Below are 22,091 nucleotides of genomic sequence, written 5' to 3' on the forward strand. Positions count from 1 at the left end.
GAGAAGCTGGATATGAGTCAACAGTGTGCCCTTGTTGCCAAGAAGGCTAACAGCATTTTGGTCTGTATAAGTAGGGGCATTGCCAGCGGATTGAGGGACATGATCATTGCCCTCTCTTTGGCACTGGTGAAGCCTCATCTGGAGTACTGTGTCCAGTTTTGGGCCCCAGACTACAAGAAGGATATGGAAAAATTGGAAAGAGTCCAGTAGAGGGCAACAAAAACGATTAGGGGGCTGGAGAACATGACTTATGAGGGGAGGCTGAGGGAACTGGGATTGTTTAGTCTGCAGAAGAGAAGAATGATGGGGGATTTGATAGCTACTTTCAAATACCTGAAAGGGGGTTCCAAAGAGGATAGATCTAGACTGTTCTCAGTGGTAACAGATGATAGAACAAGGAGTAATGGTCTCAAGTTGCAGTGGGGGAGGTTTAGGCTGGATATTAGGAAAAACTTTTTCACTAGGAGGATGGTGAAGCACTGGAATGGATTACTAGGGAGGTGGTGGAATCTCCTTCCTTAAAGATTTTTAAAGTCATGCTTGAGAAAGCCCTGACTGGGATGATTTAGTTGGGGATTAGGTCCTGCTTTGAGCAGGGGGTTGGACTAGATGACCTCCTGAGGTCCCTTCCAAGCCTGATATTCTATGATTCTGTGCCTTAAAGGAGTTAGAAGATGAAACAGAGGAAGAGTTGTTGGGACACAGTGAGATGGAGGAGGTGGAGGTGACACATGGAAATAGAGCTGTAGCAGCCACACTGAGGCCTTTTGTTTTAGGTGTCCTGCACCTTTACATTTCTGAGGACTCATTTTGTTCCCCGAGTCACTGCTGCCTAAAGAGGAGATGCACACACTATGCTCTCCCATGGAGACTTTACTTTGGGTTTGTCTTGTTATTTTCTCCTTGGTAAAATGAAAGCCATTTAGACAGACAGCATGTAGTCTGCTTTGTTAAGGGAAATATAAGGGAACTCATGGAAACACTGAGGAGTGGATTTGTTAGGAGGGAGTGGGCGGCGTTAAGAGCTCACAAACCCCACTGCTCACAGCATGTTAAGAACTGATGTAAAGCGCTGCACTGACAAAGCCATCTGCAGTGCACAAAGGATGTTATTAGTCCACAAACTCTACCTATTCTTGAGTGTCATCTACTGGCACTTATCTATTAACTAACTATTACATGTATATACAGACATAGAGCTTTCCTGTAACAGGTGGGATACATGGAACCAGAGAGCGAACAGATAGGAGGAATGGACAGGGAGCAGGAATGGGCAGAATACAGAGAATCAGAGTGACCGGTCCTGGTAATTTTTAAGATCAAGGATTTTTATTTGCTGATTTTCTCAGACCTTACCATATCCCCACACTGGCTCTGAACAGTACATTAAGATCTGATGGCTGTTTGCGGTGAGCAGTGGACTCTATCTCACACCTGAGATAGTGGCAGCAATATGGAGCAATCATATGATCTCATCCCACCTCATATCCCTTGCATCCCTCTAAGTCCCTCTCAATTGATGCCAACGTTCCGGCATGTATAGTACAGTTAGCAGCACTGGACAGGGCTGGCTTTGTTGTCTGCCTTACCCACAGGGCTACCTGGAATGCAGCTAAGAAATTCAACATGGCAGCCATCCTGCTGCACCCCTCCCCTTCTCCTTCTTGGGGAGGGGGTGTTCTCATCACCCACATGTGTAACTTTCATCTGCCTTGAGCCACCTCCCTGAAAAGCACTGGGCAAGGGGAAGCAATGGAAGAGGCCCTCTGAATATAAGATGGGGGAGTCATTCCCTAAGCCTCCTGATAATATCTTCATTATTCAAGCAGTGCACAGCCAGGTCCCCATCTGGCTAGCTTGCATGCTGCCATCTGCAGTATACACTTCCCAGGGGCAAACACTGCTACACCTTATGGCTTAAATTTAGAGACAGTCCAAATGTTTTAATCAAAACTTAAAAACAACCCCCCCCACACACAAAATGGTGGCTCAACCAAAATGAACCCATTTGTAGAACATCTTTGTCCTCATTGAAATTATCAACTTTTTCAATGAAAAAGAATGGAAACTGAAAAATTTCCAGGGTCTGGTACAAACTTTCAGCTTTAATTTGGTTTTTTTGGTAAAATAAAATAAAGTCGAGTTCCTGGAAACCAAAAACGTCCTCAATCCCCCGGCCCAAATTTTACTGATAACTATCTTCAAAACCTTTCAGTTAGTTTCTTTACTGAACCCATGAATGGATTTCATGAAAAGTTTTTTGGGGAAAAGGAACTTTTTAAAACTTTCTCCCCCTAAAAATTGGCATTTTCCAATCACCTAGAGTTAGCTTGCACGCCCGTTGGGGCAGAGACTTCTTTCTGTTGTGTGTTTTTACAGGGCCTAGCGCAATGGGGTCCTGGTTCTTGTGTGGGGCCTGTATATACTACTGCAATTAAAATATGAACATTAATTATGGCTGCTCAGTCTGACCCATCCAGATTTCATACATGGCAACCTACAAGCTCATGCACCCATATTTCACACTATGATTCCATTACCATAGCAACTATCCCCAGGGTGTATATTCCTATCTCCCGGTGAATTACACTGCTCTCTCTCACACAGCCTAACATCTCATCGTGACACACTGTCATCCCAGCAGCATCAGTGCTGTTCACTAGTATGAAGGGTGCCTGAGAATGAGAACAATCTCCTTCCTTCCCGCCAGGCTGGGGGAAGCTGTCACACAAAGATGCCTGTTCATGCATCAAAGATCGGGAAGGCAACAGCATCCATCACTGTCAGAACATCCTCTGTCACTTGGTGGTGCAGGATCATTTATCCAAAGCGCAGGCACCTGGGGCATTTGGAGAAGGGGGACCTGGTGTAATGGGGTTCACTCACCACTGCTTCTGGGGATCAGCTCTTGTTCAGTCTAGACCCCCCTTCTGTCACTCACTCGCTCCATGGTCCCTCTGACTCTCCAGGACTTAGGGTGCTCTCTCTTCTTGACTCAGCCCTCCTGCCAGGTCACTATATTATTTTCCCCTTCCAGGGTTGCCAGACAATCCCGCCAGACAATTTGCCCATGCACCATCTCAGGCAGTCCTCCATGCCAATTCGCAGTCTGTGCTACTTCCCCAGTGGCTGGTACGGGAACCTGGGCCCACTTGCTACTCCAGGTTCCAGCCCAGGGACTCTATCAGTGGCAGCCAAGGTCTGCACAATCTCAACCCCCACTGCTCTTTCTTTGGCTTCTTCCTTGCATAGGCTTTCTTCCCCACAACTCCTTTGGGCAAACCACTTCCATCAGGGACAGGATTCCAGGGCTTGTGCTCCCCACTGCATCTCCTTCTACCCACCACTCTGTGCCCAGAGAGTGACCACCAGCACTTTCCCTGCAGCCCCCTTCTGCTCTCAACTTCCTGGCATTATACAAGCCCAGCCTGCTCCTGCCCAGCTGGGCTTCATCATCCCCTAGACCAGGGGTAGGCAACCTTTCAGAAGTGGTGTGCCGAGTCTTCATTTATTCACTTTAATTTAAGGTTTTGCGTGCTGGTAATACATTTTAACGTTTTTTAGAAGATCTCTCTCTATAAGTTTATATTATATAACTAAACTATTGTATGTAAAGTAAACAAGGTTTTTAAAATGTTTAAGAAGCTTCATTTAAAATTAAATTAAAATGCTGATCTTACACCACCAGCCTGCTCAGCCCACTGCTAGCCTGGGGTTCTGTTCACCTAGGCCGGCAGTGGGCTGAGCGGGGCCTGCGGCCGGGATGCTGGCTGGCAAGGGGCCGGCAGCCAGGACCCCAGACCTGGGGGGAGGCTCAGGGGTCAGGGCAGAGGGCTGGGTGTGTGTGTGGGGGGTCAGGGGTCAGGGCAGAGGGCTGGGTGTGTTTGGGGGGTGCAGGGCAGAAGGCTGGGTGTGTGTGGAGGGTTCAGGGGTCAGGGCAGAGGGCAGTGGGGGTGGGGAGTTTCAGGGGTCAGGAAAGAGGGCTGGGGGTGTGTGGCGGTACAGGGCAGAAGGCTGGGTGTAGGGGGGAGTTCAGGGGTCAGGGCAGAGGGCTGGGGTGTGTGTGGAGGTACAGGGCAGAAGGCTGGGTGTGTGTGTGGGGGGTTCAGGGGTCAGGGCAGAGGGCTGGGGGTGTGTAGGGGTACAGGGCAGAAGGCTGGGTGTAGGGGGGGTTCAGGGATCAGGGCAGAGGACTGGGGTGCTCCCAGCCCCCTGCCATGAGCGGCTCATGGCAGGGGGCTGGAAGGGATATGTCCTCTTCCACCCCCTTCCCCAAGGTCCCATCCCTACCTCTTCTCTGCCTCCTCTACGGAGCAGCGAGCACGCTGCCATTCGTCCCCCTCCCCCTCGCAAGGGCCATCAGCTGATCAGCAGCAGAGAGAGGGAGGGGGAGGAAGAGGGGCAGGAAAGCACCACGTTGGGGGAAGAAGTGGGGGAGGGGGGAAGCTTGGCTGCCACAGGACCAAGCTTCTGCCTCCTGCCCCCGCAGGGGAGAGTGGTGGGTGGGGGGGCTGAGTGGGACTGGGGGCCGGGACCACAGCAGGCAGCAGTGTGCCAGTCAAAATCAGATTGTGTGCCGTGTTTGGCATGCGTACTGTAGGTTGCCAACCTCTGCCTTAGACCTTAGCAGCCCTGCCTCTCCTCCAGGTACAGTTTATAAGGTTAATTGGGCCTCATCTGAGCCACCTTAACCCATTCAGGGCTGGTGTGTATGTGTGTGTGTGTGTGGTGCGGGGGCCTTCTTTTTGGCCTGCAAAACCAGAACCCAGCAGGCAAACATTTCCAAGCCCCAGACTTGCCTGTCTCCAGCAGCAATCAGCTGTGCTCCTGGCATCTCTTTCCCAGGGAAGGAGAAGAAATCTGGATCCCTCTGTAAAAGTGCCACCTAGGCCATGACACATGACACAGGGATGGTAATGATTTGGAGGCATTTCGGGGGTGGGAGGCTCAGTTGAGATCCCAAATTCCCTGTTCTCACTCTCTACAATCTTCCTTGGCCCTAGTAGCCTTTAACACTCACCATCTGGATGACGGAGACCGGCCCAATGCTGTTCACATAGATATCCACATCGATGAATGTGGGCTTGACTGGAAAGAGAGTGAAAAGGACGTGGATGAGCCAGGGGCAGGTGCGTACAGGGAGGAACATGGGAGTATGGGTGGAATAGGCAGGCACAAGCTGAAAGCCCCTGAATTGAGGGCTGGGAGACCGCAAGAGAACTATTAGCGCTAGACCTGGAACGTGGGTGTATAGATCTGGGGGTTCTAGAATAGCTTGAGGCTATTTCTGTTACAGGATGGGGACTGCAGGGAAAAACTCACATTGCTGAGTTCCCTTTGCTGGTATTGGTGGACACCGCTGGGAGGAAGCTCACAGCACTGGATTCCCCCTTAGCTGTGCTGACAGGGCACCACTGGGAGGAAGCTCACAGCACTGGATTCCCCCCAGCTGGTGCTGACAGGGCACCGCTGGGAAGAAGCTCAAAGGGTCCGGAACAAACCGAGCATTTCCTGGAAGCAACCATTAAGAACTTACTCCCTCCCCGCACACCAATGGGCCTGGAGACCCAGGAAAGGCTGAGGCTCGGAGGGGGGCACTTACTGCCGATGTCGGGCCTCAGTTTGTTGTCATAGTTCTTCAGCAGTGAGTTGAGAATTTGTGTGGCGTCCGTCTCCTGCGCCTTGGGGGTCAGGACCCAGGTTTTATTGACACTGAGGTAATCGTAGTCATACTCCTCCATGCTTTCTGTCCTGGAGTAAACAGGCAAAGAATGAGCGAGCCGCCCCCATGGCCCCAAGGCTACCCACCATCACAGGGATAAAGCCGGACTGCACCTCAGAGGAATACACCCGCCCTTGGGAGTTTCTAAGGTTCTCCAGGGTCTACCTCAGACCCTTGCCCAGCATTCTCACTATGTCCTGGGGCAATGGGTAGAGCAAACTGGAGTAGGAAGGGGAGTTGGATTTCCTACCATTGCCTTTTTCTTTCCCCCACTCCAAGGTCAGCTTGAGGCATTTATAAGGTGCTCAAGGAGAGAGGGCCAGGAGCTTTCCTTGCTACTAGGGTCAGGAGGGCTCCATTCCTTCCTTTGAACTACTCAGAGAAGCTGGTTATCCATGGAGGGGAAGCTCCCTGCACCCTCCTGGAGCTCCCTCAGGAGCCATGTTGCACATTTGTACCCCTACAACTGGTCTGTGCCTAGCAAAGCACAGTCCTGCCCTCAATGAGAATATGGTGTCCTAGTCACAAAGAGAACTGCACCTCAAACCCCTCCTGTCTCATCAAGTCCCTCCACTACCATATCTTGGGCCTCAAGCCATCCCCTGGCCCCAAGTGGAACCACATGATTCACCCACTCTCAGAGCAGGCCCTGGGTGGCAGCTCCCTAGTACTAACCGAGATTACCTACGTGATATAGGCTTTATTCCCCACAACAGTCCTGATAGTGGTTATTACACTGACCAAACAGCCTTCTCAAAGCCAAGCCTTATTTACTTAGAACAAAAGCATTTAAGAGACAACAGGTCTTAAGGGAATAAAGCAGACTGTATGCATGTCTAGGGCACCAGGTGTCTAATCATCTTTCATGCGGGGATCCTGGCAGGTCTCAGATTCCCAGAGATCCCCCCATAATCTCCAAGACTAGTGTCATAGTCTGGTCCCTTAACTCACCAACCATTTCTCCCTGTTTCAGGGAAACCATTGACTTCCAGGCTTGGCAAGACAAGTTTGCCTCTTCCTTGAAGGTAACAGTTTGCTCCACTCTTTTTCAAGTGGATGCTAGGCTGCCTTTACCTAGAGTTCCTGGGTTGCTTTCCTGTTTGCTTTTCCCACAGCTCCCTACTAAGTCAGATCACTACCATCATCCAGGAAGTTCCAATAACCCCCAGTAGTTATATTGACCACACTATTCATTCCATCAGTACATCGCAGTACCGATCGATTACTACAGAGCAATTCCACATCTACATTTGCTATGACTTTTAAGAATGTCTCCTAGCTGTACATGTCAGTTGTCATTCTCTCCAGTGCTGGAGAGGGCTTCTCCACGGGAGCTGCCATTGTGCTGATACATCCCAGCAGCAGCCCTGCAACGCTGACACGGAAGCAGGCCCTGGGAATGCAGACCTCCTTTTAATACGGAAGGAGGCAAAGACTGGCAGAAGGCTTGAATTGAAACACTATTCCCTTCCAAAGTTGTAGTTAATTAATCAGGGGTTCCTAATGTTAAAACCCATATAAAACTTGTTCCATGACCTGACTGAAGTTCTCTGCCTTTCCTGTGTGTTCAGAGGTGGAGGAGTTTTTGTTATCAGAGGATCGGACCCATTTAGCTGTCTGCCTGCCTCTGTGTTTTAGATATTTACACATCGTGTCATCACTTCCTGTCTGATTGCTCATTATCCCTTTTGATTATGGGAAAGGAGTCGTGTGCAAGTTTGCTAGGATTCCTTTTCCTATCCAAGAGGAGGCAGTGATTGGACTAGGTTGTATATTACGCTGCTGTTTGCCTTTTTAACATGCCCAATCGGAAGAAGCAAAGAGTGGAGATTGTTGCAGTAGGAAAGAAGGGATCACCTGCTGGCAATGAGCCATCTACCTATTTAACTGGGCCTAAAGGTCTTGGGCCAGAGGCAGCCCCGCCGGTGCAGGCTGGAGTAAATTACGCACTAGCCTGGCCCAGCTCAGGGTGGAATAACTCAATGGCGAGCAGGCAACCCTGGCATTATGCCTCTCCATCTACTGCCACCTATCCTTTGTGTGGTGGTGGTTCACAGCAAGCCCTTCAATAGAGGAATTATACCAGCAGAAACCAGAGTAACCCTGGGTTACATCTAGCTCTCATTTTAATGTTCTTTAGACCCTCTTGTAAGGGAGCCCTGAACAGGTCACATGCAGGGATTGACCCCAGGACTTAGGACTTGAAAAACAACACACTGCTACACCTGATCTAAAGCCCAAGTCCCACAACAGCAAGGCAGTAGCAGACTCACCAAACTCAATACCAGATGCCACCACCCAGGGCCGGCTCCAGCATTTCTGCCGCCCCAAGCAAAAAAAAAGCCGCGATCGCAATCGCGACCGGCGGCAGCAATTGGGGGGGGGGGGGGGGAACCCGCGATCGGCAGCGGCAGTTCAGCGGCAGGTCCTTCACTCCTAGAGGGAGTGAGGGACCTGCCGCCCCTGAATTGCCACACGTGCCGCCCCTCTCCCTTGGCTGCCCCAAGCACCTGCTTGTTAAGCTGGTGCCTGGAGCCAGTCCTGCCACCACCCGAGCCCTTATATGCTATATCAGGGTGGGTTACTCTACTTTCAGGCTGGCACAATAATGTCTATTAGGAGAGTGGGGCTTCTTGTGTGATTTGGAGGGTTTTTTGTGTGGCATTTCCATATTGGCAAAAGCCCTAGAGCAGGCCCAGTTATACCAGTGTAAAAGAGCTTTTGCCAGTACACTTATTTTGCTCCCTGGACTGCTATAAGCTACAGCAGAGAAAGCACATTTTTGCCAGTATAAACTGCATCTACACTAAGGTTTTCCAGCATAGCTATTCCAGTAACCCTTTTCTAGTACAGACCTGGCCTTATCCCCCCTTAAGGGCTAAAGTATCTTGTTATTAGATCCATGGGGAGGATTTAGTTCAGTTCCAGGTGAAATGGTCCTTTTCTGTTGCTACACACCATTGCCAGGTTGTGACAAAAATATCTGGAAGGAGGGCGTGTATGTGCATGTTTGGGTTAGGAAAGGGTGTGGCTCTAATGACACCCCTTCCCGGCTCCCTGTTTCCCAGCCCCCCCGCAAGTCAGGCTGGGAAGATGTACTAATTGATGCCCAAAAGCTACTGCAAAGACAGAGCAAACAGGGAGATAGAAAGCCGTGTCTGTGCACTGAGACACACGCACAGCTGCCAATGGAAATGTCACATAGCAAATATTTAGCAATCAAGCACATGCAGTGGCTGTTCCCGGGACTGGAGGATATATCTCCTTGTGCCCAAGCAATTCTGACTGGCAACTTGTGACAGGTACAGTCCAACCCCCATATGTCTCCTGCAGACACAGGGGGAAGCTGGATCCCCGCTCCTCACATCAGCTCGTCGAAATGTCAAACCACTCACCTCTCAGCATGGCAACGCAGCTGAGAAGTGGGTGAGCAGAGTGAAGCAGTCAGAGCTCAGCGAGGAGCTGGGTGGGCAGCGGGGCTGTCAGACATCTGGCGAGGAACCCCCCTGGTATGGCAAACACTGTGAATGACACAATCGCTCCCTGCCCTGCAACCAGGCTGTGTGGCATGTGTGACAGCGATCAGATGCACTCTTGTTTATGGATGGAGTCAGATATCCCCTCCTTGGGCAACGCGTGACATTATTGCGCAAGAACGCAGTGTTATTTGCTTTGTGTCTGTAATTCCGAGTGTTGCTTTTCTCAAGCAGCCTCTTGCTGTGTTGAGGACGATGGGCACAGGAAAGGGGACTGATAGCTGCTGAACAATCAGAGCCTCTATTTCTGCCTGCGAGGCCAGCTAATCCAAAGAGCTCAGGGCCAGATTTTCCAGGGCTCAGCCCCCAATGATCTGCTCTCTTCTTCAAATCTGGCCTCAATTAGAGGAGCTGCGCCTCTCCAAAAATTCTAGCCCTAGCAGTTATGCCGTGTGGTGCAGTCCAGCAAAGAGGTGACTGGGAGTCAGGAGACCTCCATTCTGTTCCTATCACTGCCACAGTCATTTAACCAACCCCCTCAGTTTCCCCATTCACAAAAGATGGATGATGTTACTTCCACACCTTTATGAAGTGTCTTGAGAGCTATGAATTCATAGCACTGGATATGTGCTCTGTATTATTTTTATCACAGTACATGACAAAGCAAGCTTCCCTGCACCCTGACAGCCAGTGTGCCCCAACTCTGGGATAATTCTATACTCATTGGCCAAACAGTGCTGCTGCAATTAGAATTTAGCGTCAGATACAAATGAGGATATTTTTGTGATGTGGACACGTGCCCTCCGGGAAGCAGCCTGGTGCTGTAGATACATGGTACTGAACAACTGTCACTGGATTTAAGCTGTCAACGGGAAGGTGTAAGACTCAGCAGCACATTCTCAGTCTCCAGAGCTGGCCAGTTCCTTTTGTGTGCTTTTATGGCTAGTACTTTTTACTTTCAAACCTAAACTCCCGGTGCACAGCTGGGAAAACTTTTTCAGACAAATTGTTTATTCGCCACAAAATGCAGTTTTGGGTTGTGAATTTGTGTCAAATTCAGCAAATAGTTTTGGCCAAAAAAACCAAAGATTTTTCCTACCCAAAAGTCAAAATGTTTTGTTTCTACTTTTCATTTAGAAAATTAGTTAGTTATTTAAACGAGCGAGCAAACAAATGGGTTAAAAAAAAAACAACCACAAATGAAACAAAATGAAAACACAAAAACAAAGAATAATAATTATTTTCAGATTGCATTAAGTGTTTTGTTTGCTCCAAAATCAAATGAAATAAATGGAAAAAGCTGTTATTCACTCAGTTCTCTCTAACTGTAAGCCCAGGGTTAGTAGAAGTCAAGAAGCAGACCCTGGGTTTGTTATCCTGGGGCGTGAGCATCTGCATTTATTTGTAACCCCAGGTTAGGAATTGTTGAACCCTGGGTCTACACTGCATCATGTGGGCCTGAATCCAACCACCCATATCCCAGACTTCCTAGTGCCCTCCCAAAATGTGGCCACTCTAGCCCTTTCTTCATGGTGCAGTGTGGGAAAACTGGACTTTCCAGAGGAGAAAAGAAGTCAGCCCATGGGATTGTGGGATACTTTTGTCAGGCTCTCAGAGCACAAGTCCAGTGGGGCTGCATCTACACTGGAAAGCAATACGGCTTGCACCAGGGTTCCCGGCTTGACTTAGGCTTGGACCCTTCACCCCTGTAGGGTGCTAGGTCAGAGTCCTGGGTTAGGGCGATTTGGGTGTAGACAAAAGGGGGTGAGGCTTGAGCCTGAGTTCATACTCTGGGCTTACACTGCAGTGTGGACATACCCTAGGTGTCCATGGGTGATCATTATCCCACACTTGCATCTTTACCTCTTGAGGGATCCAGTTGCGGGGGCCTTCCCATGTAATGAAAATATCATGCACCGAGTTCTCCTTTTTGCCACATGTAACAGTGTCACTGAATATCTGTGCTAGGTAGGATAAAAGTCTCTGTACATTCAGATATGGGCAGAGAGGAGGAAATAAGCAGTCTGGCCAGTGTGACCCCAACCCAGAGGGGACACCTTGAATCAGGACCCTGTGCACAATGTTACCCCAGGGGTGGGCAGCCCTTTGGCGGGGATGTAGAAACCCCTGCCACAGATACATGCCTCACCCCCAAATTAAAGGGGCAGGCAGAGCAGGGTCTTGAATGTAGCTGGGTGACCTCTTGGTGGGCTCTGACATGCTGGCAGTGGGGAATCCCTCAGAGAAGGGGAGCTCATCCAGGAGCACATTCTCTGAGGTGACATCATGGGTGGGCATGTCAGATACCACGCAACCTAACCAGCCCTTCAGGAGAAGCAGAAGCTCCTGAACTGCTACCAACATGGATCTCCCCTAAAGATGGGCCTAGCACAGCCCCCTGGATTCACACAGCTCAGCACTTTGGGTAAGTTCAGGTCCTGATCTGGCTTGGGATGGGCTCCAACCTGCAGCATCCCAAAGGGGAATCTGTGACTCAGCCCACTGCACATTTATTGCCACCAGTGCCTAAGGGCCCCACTGCAGGGGTCTCATTGTCCCAGAGGTCAATGCTCCGCTGTACTAAACTAAACAGGTCCTCAGCTGGTGTCATGTGGCATAGCTGTGTTGCCTTCAGTGGCAGGAGCTGTGCCCATTCACATTGCTGGGGATCTGCCCTAGGAAATGATGACACGTAAGACGCCTCAGCCCCTTTGCTGGGTGGGTGGTCTGGGGAGTGTGGAGTTAGCTGAACACAAAGGATCCAGCTGGTGCCAGGGGACTCGTCGTTGCAGCTCATGCTGGGCGGAGAGATGGCATGAATCAGTTTGAGCTCTACCAACTGGTCACATCCAGGCTCAGCCCCACTTGGATTGAGCCCCAGCCGCTAAGTGTGACAGAGTCTCACATCACAAGCCATAGGTGTGAAAATCCAGCAAATATGGGCTGGGAAGCTGGTGGACCTCACTCTCCTCCCACCCCTCAGCAGCCATCCGCTCCCACCCCACAAGCTCCATGCTTAGCTTAGAGCTGTTCGGGAGTGGGGCTCGTTGGAGAATCCCAAGTCTCTTTGGGGGATGGGAGAGGCACTCTTGTGGAGACATAGCTGGCTGGGGGAGGGAGAGACGGGACAGTTGATCGCGTGGGGCTTCCCCCTTAGAGATGTGAGTACATGGAATTAAAACCTCCAAATAACCCTGCAACCTTCCAACCTTCAACTGTAGTGCTCAGTGAGCGAATCTGTCACTGGAGATGCCCAGGCCATAAAGCAGAGCACTTCTGCCAGGATCCACATTCTCAGCCTCAGAGTATAGGAAGATCCACAAACTAATATACTAGTGCAAGGAATTTCACTCTCAGCCTTTGCACTCAGATACTATGGTGATGTGCACATTAGACAGCACAGCAGGACACACTAGCAGTGCCAGAGTTCATGTCCCCAGCCTCAGAAACCAGAAGGATCCATGTAATAGTGCAATAGCACCAGCATTCATGCCCCCAGCCTCAGAGTTCACTAGGACCTGCACATTAGTGCAATTGCACTGGGGTTCATGAAGATCCACACACTAGTGCAAATGCACTGGGGTTCATGTTCCCGGCCTTGGCATTCCGGAGGATTGACACACCAGCATACTGGTATCAGGATTCATGCTCTCCGCCCCAGACTGCATTTGTAATGGGATTTGATCGGCTTTACGTCGGCTTATTCTGCCAATTAGCTTCAGCCAGTAAAATCCCTCTTCCCCCGAGCCCGGGGGGTAATGATCTGCTGACAACATGTTCTTTTCCCGATCTGGCCGTTAAGCTCACCAGCAGGGTTAGGAATAGTAAAAATGTGAATACCCTTGCTTGGGGCTTTCAGCGCTGTTTACAGAAAAGCTTTACAAGCTGCTGGCTTTGGGACAGAGCCCTAATCGCCCCACACAATGCCACTGGAGCATCCCATTGAAACGGGCAACAAGGACCCAGGAAACAACAGGGACCTGCCAACCTGCAGAGTTTGTCAGAGATGAATGCTCCCTCCCTCCTTCCTGGCTCTGTTCTTCAACCATGGGGTGCCCATCCTGGGATGCCCTGGGTGCTTCCTGATCATGGTTGGCCACCTTGCATGCTGGATACATGTGCTCCCTCCTGCCACACTGGCAAACTGTGCCCTCCTGGAAGTGGACCCTGATCCACTGAAAAGGGGCAGGCAGAAATGCACAGCCTCCTTGACCCATGTGCATTAGTGGCTGAGTCCTACGAGGGACTGAGCGTTCCTCCCCTTCCCATTGCAGTCAGTGGGAACGGCTGGCACTCACAGCCAGAGATGAGACACATCTGCAGGAGATTTGAGTTACAAGGGTGCAAAAAGAATCTAAGGCAAACGTTTTTCTCTCTCTGCATGGAAAGAGTCCTTTGAAGTCAAAGGGATTTACACCAGCTGAGGAGCCTGGCCAGTAGCTAGAAGCATCAGTTGGATTCCAAAACAAACCAGAAGAGAGAGAAAGAGGAAATTAAGACAAAAAGGAAAATGTAGCAATACTGACAGTGCTGGGAAATCTGTGTCTGCTCTATGCTTGTGCACTGCAGTGTCGTTTGTCTAAGGCTCTCAAGGTGCTGTACCATGGGGTGAAAGTATCATTATTATCCCCATTTCACAGGTGTGGAAACTGATGCACAAAGAGAAGTGACTTGTCCAAGGTCACATAGTGAGTCAGTCGAGCTGGGAACGGAACATAAGAAAGGTCACACTGGGTCAGACCCATGGTCTATGTAGCTCAGCACCCTGTCTTCTGACAGAACAGAGGCCAGTGCCAGATGCTTCAGAGGAAAGGAACAGATCAGGGCAATTTACAGAGTGATCCATCCCCTGTCGCCCAGCTTCTGGCAGTCAGAGATTTAGGGACACCCAGATTATGGGGTTGTGTCTCTGACCATCTTGGCTAATAGCCATTGATAGGCCTATCCTCCATGAATTTATACTTCTGGTTTCACAGCATCCCCTGGCAACAAGTTCCACAGGTTGACTGCGTTGGGTGAAGAAGTTCTTCCCTTTGTGTGTTTTAAACCTGCTGCCCATTAAATTTCATTGGGTGACCCCTGGTTCTTGTATTGTGTGAAGGGATAAACATCACTTTCTTATTCACTTTCTCTGCACCATTCATGGTTTTATAGACCTCTATCAGATCCCCCTCAGTTGTCACTTTTCTAAGCTGAACAGTCCCAATCTTTTAAATCTCTACTTGTACGGAAGCTGTTCCAGACTCCTAAGAATTTTGGTTGCCTTTTTCTGTAACTTTTCCAATTCTAATATATCTTTCTGGAGATGGGGTGACTAGAACTGGAGGCAGTATTCAATGTGTGGGCGTTCCATGGATTTATATAAAGCCATTATGATATTTTCTGTCTTATTTTCTATCCCTTTCCTCATGGTTCCTAATATTCTGTTAGCTTTTTCAACTGGTGCGGCACTGAGCGGATGTTTTCAGAGAACTATCCACCCTGAATCCAAGATCTCTTTCTTAAGTGGTAACTGCTAATTTAGACCCTATCGTTTTGTGTGTATAGTTGGGATTATGTTTTCCGATGTGCATTACTTTGCATTCATCAGCATTGAATTTCATCTGCCATTTTGTTACCTTAGCCCAGATCTCCTGACTCCCAGTCCTCTCCACTGAATATGGGATCAAGGCAATGGCCTTTTCTTCAGAAATCATCCCTCTCCGCAGCATACTAGCTGCAGGGGATTGAGGGAAGGTTGATGGAGCCAGGGTGGGAGTTCTCTGCTTGCCTGGGGTTCAGAGCAGTGGCAGGTTCATGCAGGCACACATGGCATGGTGCTGAGGGAATGGTAATGGCAGATGGGCAGAGTGGGCGCAGCATGTGGGTTTGGGGATGGACGGGGGAGCCTGAAACGTCACATCTGGCCAGAGAGGCAATTTCCATCCCGGCTGGAAGCCAATGCCAGAAAACAGTGGGAAAGTCCACCATGTGGAGATTAGTGCTAACCCTTATGTGACAGAGCCACCTCCGGGACCATCTGCTCCCTCCCCACTGCACTTCTGGGCCCTCTCATCGGACTCTTGAACTGAGCAAGAGAGACGCGCTATTCCACATGCAAAACAATACTTGGCACCTTTCACCTGAGCCTCCCAAAGTGGAGAACAGCTGTTAACAAAGACAGGCAGCGTCTCTGAGAGCTGTCATGCCCCATTCTACAGTGGAGAGCAGTGAAGTGCTGAGAGGAGAAGGGACTTGTCCAAGGTCACTCAGCAGGTGACAGGGCACAAAGAGAATGCAGGGGGTCCTGACTCCTGTGCCAGATGTATAGGGACAGGGAGCATCCCTGGTTAATTGCTCATCATTCCAAGCACCTATCTGCCTCTTCGTACTATGTTTAGTCCCTTCCCTCCAGGGAGCAGAACTAGTGGCTCAGCCCCAAAGGTCCCATAAGGCTTCTTTCCTTTCCACGACTCCAACCCCACCTGGCATGCGAAATGAAGGCAGAAGGGTCCGAGCTTGGACCAGACAAGCAACACAGCCTACAAAATACAGCCGGGCTCATTAGGAGCAGGCAGGCGAGTGGATGCCAGGGAGAGGGTGAGGGGGTTGTTATCAATCCCAGCGTCTCTTTGGGGTTGGGGTAGGTATATTAGGAGAAAGCAGGGTTCTCACCTTATCTGTAGGGCGGGATAGATTGTCAGGTACATCAGGAAAACTTTCCCAGCCATCTTAAACGCACGAGCCAGGCGATCCCAGGGAAGCGCAGTGTCCACATAAAGAGAGGCAGCTTGGGCTGGCGTGACTGCAGTTTGACAGATTCCTTCCTATCCAGTTTGCAGGGGGGCCCAGGGCTCCCCTCTCTCCTTCCCCAGTCTGCCCCAAAGGATGGCCAGCTCGGTCCAGGTGTGCTGCAGCTGGAGTCTCTGGGGACCAGGAAAGAAAACACTTGTAGCAACCAAACAAAAAACTAAAGGTGGTGGTGGCGGGGGAAACCCACCCAGGAGAATCCAAGTTCAGAAGAAGGAGGAAAGCCAAGCCTGGTGCCTTTGTGTCTCTTTGACCTCCAGCAAGTTTAGGGGCTTTTCTTCCATTCCTGCCTGCTTGGGCACGGCCTCTGTGGCTTTATTGTTGAATTCCCAATGTCCAATCTCTTTACGGAAGGGTTTCCCCTCTTCTCTTTTCTCCCAGCTCACCAGCTGTGCCTGTGCCCAGCAGACAGGTGCAGTGAGAGCTGTGTGTGTGCGCACAGCACAAGCCCCACCGGTTGCTATTGCAGCTAGAATACTGAAATCCTCTTCTCTCTGTCCCCCTCCTTTTCTCTGCCTCTCTCTCTCTATTTCTTCCTTCTGTGCTTCTCTCCCCACCCCTCCCAAACTCTCCCACCCTCCCTCCGGCTTTTAATCCTTCCTTTCTGATCCTTTTGGAAAGAAGGGTCAAAGTTGGGCATTTCTTATCCTACTCCTTGGCAGGAGAGGAGCAGAGCGAGTGAGAGGGAGACTGGCAGGGAAGAGGAAGAGAGATGCTCAGAGGTCTCACGCAGGGTCCTAGCTCCCCCCTGTTTAGTGCAAGGGGTGGAGGAGGCCTTCTCCTTCCCAGCAGGGCAAGGGTTAACAGCTTCTTCTTGCTCCTTTCTTAAAGGGAAAATAAAAAGCAAAAAAAGTTCAGTTGCTGTGCTGACAAAGGCTGTATCCAGAAATCAAAGGGAAATGCCTATTTGTGTGTCACCGAGTTACCAAACGGAAGCTTTTGGGAAGGCGAAAACCGGAATTCATTAACTTGTGTAAAGCTCTCGCTCTCCTCCTTCACCTAACGAGACATGACAAGGTCGTCGCTCATTAGTTACATTGTAGCGTAAAACCTCGCGCAACGTTTTGTTAAAAGCTGGGGAGCGAGGCTGTTGCTAGCAAAAATGTACCAGAAGCAAATGCCAGCAATGCTGAGCGAGGCTCAGCTCGGCCAGTAGAAGGCGGCCTCGCACCCGGAGCATTGTGGATGCTAATGCACTAGAAAGCATAACCACTCACTGCCGCCTCCATGGGGTGAACCTCTCTGTGCACAGCCTTGCTCCTGGGTTACATCCAGGTCTAGTTTCGGCCCATCAAAAAATAGCCAGGGCCCCAACTTGCAAGTGCTCATGCATGGGATTCTCACTGAGTGCAGTGGGCATCTCTTGAAGAGTTGGGATCCTTCACTCTAAAGGATATTCCGAAACCCAGCTTTTGTCCTGTGCCTCCCAGAGCAGCCCAGGCAACTGGGTATCTTATTGCATCCCTCCTTAAACTCTCCTTTGCCAGGATGCCAACAAAAACTTGACCAAGCACAGTGGGATCCTGTCCAAGGCTGGGGGTCCTAGGCACTAGGATAATAATAATAAATAATAACTGACTTGTGCGCTATTGCCAATGTCGTTCTGTTGGGGGATTTGCCGTATAGGGAGATAGTGCTTCTTTGTGCAACCATCAGGAGACCTGTGGGCTGATCCCAGCTTTGCCACTGATTCACTGTGAGACCTTGGGCAAGTCATTTCACTCTGTGCTCAGTGGCCCCATCTCTTAAACAGGGATAATATGTGTTCACCTTTTCAAAGCGCCTTGAGATCTTTGACTGAAAGACACTGAGAGGATTATTGAAGAACAATAATCACATCCCGCATCTTGTCTCTGGGAGCAGTTCGTTCTGCTGAGCCAGAGGTGAAAAGGCTGTAACACAGCTTGTAAGGAGAAAGGAAAGTTGGTCTTGTGGCTATGACACTGGTGTAGGCCTCAGGAGTTCTGGGTTTAATTCCTGGCTCTGCCACTGATTCACTCGGTGACCCTGGCCACATCGCTTCATTTCTCAGTACTCACTCCCCCTCTGTTAAGTGCTGGTAACGCTTCCTTTGTTTAGCTTGAAAGGATGAAAGTCTTACATCTCAGTGCAGCCCCTGGCCCAATGGGGCCCTAATCTCAGATGGGACTTCGGGATGCTACCATAAGACAAACAGTAAATAATAGTAACACACCTGGCCAATTTTGCAAGGCTGGTCAGTAGCAAGGCAGCCATCGCTGACTCTTGCTGCAATCACCTTAAGCAGTGAAGCGTGAGATTTGACTACCCATCATAAACCACAGGAGCACAGGTGGTCTCACGGGAGCTCCAAGATGGAATGTCCTTTTATTAAGTGGCTGTGTATTATGGTTGTTATATTCACAGCAGCTTGCAATGAGCTGGTGGGGTCTCTAGGAAGGTAATGTCAGAAAGAGTAAATAATGCAGATCAAGGCTGCAGGGAGTGGGGGGTAAAAAGGGCTCTTCATACTCCAAAGAAGGTCTGGGGGGCTGAAACATGCTGGGAACATTGGCTCCTTCATTAAATCTGGCCTCCATTTCGATTTGTACTGTGCGTCCTGCTTGACCAAAACAGCACTGGAATAATCCCAGCAAGCAGGAAGGCTTGTTTTCGGGGTGTGTCAGAACCACTGAACCCTGGGGATCCAGCTGACAACAGGAGATCTGGACTTTAGTCTTACAGAGCTTGCTCAGATACAGACCCGTATTGCCTGCCAGGGGAATTTTGCTGGAGTAAGAGTGCAGGATCTGGCCCTTGGGTACTATTCCTGGCTAGGCCCCAGGGACCTCTGAGCCTGAATCCCATCCCAGCCCAGGGTCTGATGACATGGGCAAGTCTCTGCTCCATTTTTCCCCTTCACAGGGCTGTTCACAGTCACATTCATGAATGTCTGCAAAGTGCTTTGACATCCCTGGCTGGAAGGGACTAGGGAAGGACAAAGCATTATTAGTGTATTGCTCCACCAGGTCTCCTGGGAGAAGTTTCCTAGCCAGCCTCTTGTTCTTTATTTTACATATGGAGAGATACCTATCTCATAGAACTGGAAGGGACCCCAAAAGGTCATGGAGTGCAGCCCCCTGCCTTCACTAGCAGGACCAAGTACTTATTTTTGCCCCAGATCCCTAAGTGGCCCCCCTCAAGGATTGAACTCACAACCCTGGGTTTAGCAGGCCAATGAGCTATCCCTCCCCCCCTTATATTAGACCAGAAGGTACCTCTTGCTTCACTTTCCCTGCTGTTCTGTTCTCATCCAGGTTAATACCAGGCAATGAGTACTAGGGCCCTCCAGACAGAACAAGGTTATCCAGTGATAGGCTTACAGCCTCCCATCCACATGCACAGCCATTTTAAATGCACTGTGCTGGTTCTTACACTTGGCTGAGGTGATGGTGAATGATGACCCCTCTTCCACATTTATAATAGCAGGCTAGTGCAGAAGGTGAAGGCTGAGTTTAATACACCTTCGACTCCTATCTGCCTGTCACTTGCACTAAGAGGTGGTGGAGAGCTGGCACCCTGGTCACTCGTGCAGTGGCTTCCCTCTCTAGCTCACCAGTAAAACTCAGTTGATTGTTCTTTTGCCTGCAAAGGGTTTGAATGGAGTTTGAGCTTATGCCAATATTAATCAGAAGTAATTCTGCTAATTCAATGGGGGGAAAGCTGGTGTGAGAGAGGGCCCAGGCCTGAGGTGCCTACTCTCCAGGAGAAACCAGGCCCCTGGCATTGGCAGAGTTGTGAGGTGTGGAAGCCCACAGGTGGAATATGAGTGGATGTTGCAAGCCAGGATTGAAGTTCACTGGCAGAGCTGTATGGAGGCTGCCAGGCCCAGAAGAGCAGGGTGGGATGGGGGTGCATCACAGAGTGGAATGGGGACTCTGGGACTAGAATGACTGGGGATGTCTGCAGGTCAGGATGGCAGGGCAGCGGCAGAGTGGGGTTGTGTCCCAGAAGTGGAATGGCAGAGGGTGCCGACGCTCTGGATTGAGGTGAATTTGCAGTGTTGCTTGGGGAAAGCCTGCCCACCCTCTCTCTGGCACTGCTCTGTGTTATCAGTCTGGCAGCACAGCTAGGGGTGCTGTCCTTTCCGTGGGGTCCCTCCTCTCTGGCTTTGGTTGGCAGCCCAGGAAGCTAAGTGTCCTTTGGCACATTTGGCAAAGAACAGGGGATAGTTCTGGCATCCTGGGCAACATTCCCTGTTGGAGCAAACCAGGTTCTAACGGCCTAGGTACGTATGCTGCAAAGCTGCAGTGGTTCCTAGGGTAACCGCTGCACTTTCAGCCCCCGAGCCTCCTCTCATAGACTCATAGATTCATAGACTTTAAGGTCAGAAGGGACCATTATGATCATCTAGTCTGACCTCCCGCATGATGCAGGCCACAAAAGCTGACCCACCCACTCCTGGAATAGTTCTCTCCCTTGACTCAGCCCTTGAAGTCCCCAAATCATGATTTAAAGACTTCAAGTCACAGAGAATCCTCCACCAAGCGCCCTGCCCAGCAAGCGACCAGTGCACACCAGTGCAAATTGAGGCCAAGCCCATTCAAGTGACTGGGGTAAAGATGCTCACAGTGTCTCCTTGTAAAGCCCTCTGGAAGACACTGAGTAGGGTATCCTCCTCAAGCACCAACCTCTTTTCTACAGTACAAAGTGGCCTGTTCTGTTCACCCCGTCAGGACATTTGTTCGCCATCACAGGGCATTTGTACCTCTTAGGCTCACTAGAAAGCCCCTGCATGGCGGCAGATGCTGCATCCTAGCTTACGCATCATCAATAACCCCTCCAGCTGGGCTCCGACTCCACACTCATTATGGCTGGTGATGATGTATGAAGCAAAGAGGACACAGCTTGATTTTCAGGTGCCAGGTTGAGCTTGCTGTGCTGACAGGTAGAAAGATTTTGTTTTGACTTGTAAGCTGAACAAACATGACAGGGGAAAGTCACGGCAGGAGAATGAAGAGGGACAGGACAGCAAGGCACCGTTGTTTGCAGATTTGCTTTTCTGGCTCCTCCCCTGCTCAGATTTTAAAAGGTTAAACCACTGATGGGGTTAATGTGTTAAAGGAAGGGACCCGTGATGGACACAAAAACATCAGACACGAGACACTTGAAAGAAAAAAACATTGTAGGGCTTATATAGGGATGGGTGAAGTCAGGGCAGTTTGAAGGCCTGAATATCTCCTTGAGATGCTAATTTATTTTGAACTGGGAGTCATATAGATATAGATATAGATAGAATTGCAGATATAATATCTTATCTGGAAACTATTGTAAATATACACACTACAGAAAAACACATGCATCCATACTCACACATGCAATGTGTTTTTCCAACTAACAGGAAACCTGTGCTCTGTATTAAGGATAGAAGGACCCACCAAAATCTGGACTGACATAAGTGAGGGCCTGTATATGGCAGGGCACTTACCTCATCATGGGAACACATCTCATTCCTCTTTGCTCCTTTTGTCCCAGCCTTTCTATTTGTTTTCCTCCATCCCCTCTCTACTCACCTTATTCACCCACCCAGCACAGCTGAAGGCAGAGTAAGCATCCTCCTCAGGGCCCTGCCAGTGTGTCTCCGCCTTGCTCCAGGGGGATCCTTTCTTAGGCTGAGAAGGAAGTGCAGTTTCCATGGCCCATTCAGTCTGGCTCTTCTGCTGAGGCTGCTAACAAGACTGCTGCCAGCTGCGGCCAGTTGTGGTAGTGATTTTAGGCTGTGGACATTTGCGCACTAGCTGGTCTAAGAATACTAACTCGTTTCTCTGTCTCTCTCTTATTATATCATACAGGCCATTGAACAGCCATTAGATGCTGAAACTATATTAATAATTCTACAGAACATTCATGCGATAGCTTTCGCCCCTGAAGAATTCCAAAGCACTGCTCTGGATATACAAACTGCAGCGAAGAGAGCGAACTCTTCAGCTGTCACTGAAATGCAGCTCTCTCTGGGGTGAAACACTTCCACTTCGTAGCTGCATACAGCCTATGTCAAACTGAACCTTCAGGGGGAATTGAGGAAGATGGAATGTAAGCTTAAAAGCTTGTCTCTCTCACCAATAGAAGTGGGTCCAATAAAAGAT

General features: G+C 49.9%; 1 protein-coding gene across 3 annotated transcripts in view; it reads right to left on the reverse strand.

Moving 5' to 3' along the window:
• LOC117883167 (gamma-aminobutyric acid receptor subunit gamma-4) overlaps positions 1-22,091 on the reverse strand; it is a 120,923-nt gene that overhangs the window by 66,707 nt on the left and 32,125 nt on the right. Inside the window, exons 2-4 of one of the 3 annotated variants that reach the window (XM_034782226.1) lie at positions 15,853-16,103; positions 5,603-5,751; positions 5,021-5,088 (exon numbers count right to left, since the gene is read on the reverse strand). In XM_034782226.1, the coding sequence (XP_034638117.1) occupies positions 5,021-5,088; positions 5,603-5,751; positions 15,853-15,908 (273 nt within the window). In that variant the 5' untranslated portion in view covers positions 15,909-16,103. Of the gene's footprint in view, positions 1-5,020; positions 5,089-5,602; positions 5,752-15,852; positions 16,673-22,091 lie in introns of those variants that run through there. The other 2 variants (XM_034782227.1, XM_034782225.1) reach the window with 2 other exon arrangements.

This window comes from Trachemys scripta, chromosome 9, assembly GCF_013100865.1.
Source record: "Trachemys scripta elegans isolate TJP31775 chromosome 9, CAS_Tse_1.0, whole genome shotgun sequence".
Classification (NCBI taxonomy): Eukaryota; Metazoa; Chordata; order Testudines; family Emydidae; genus Trachemys; species Trachemys scripta.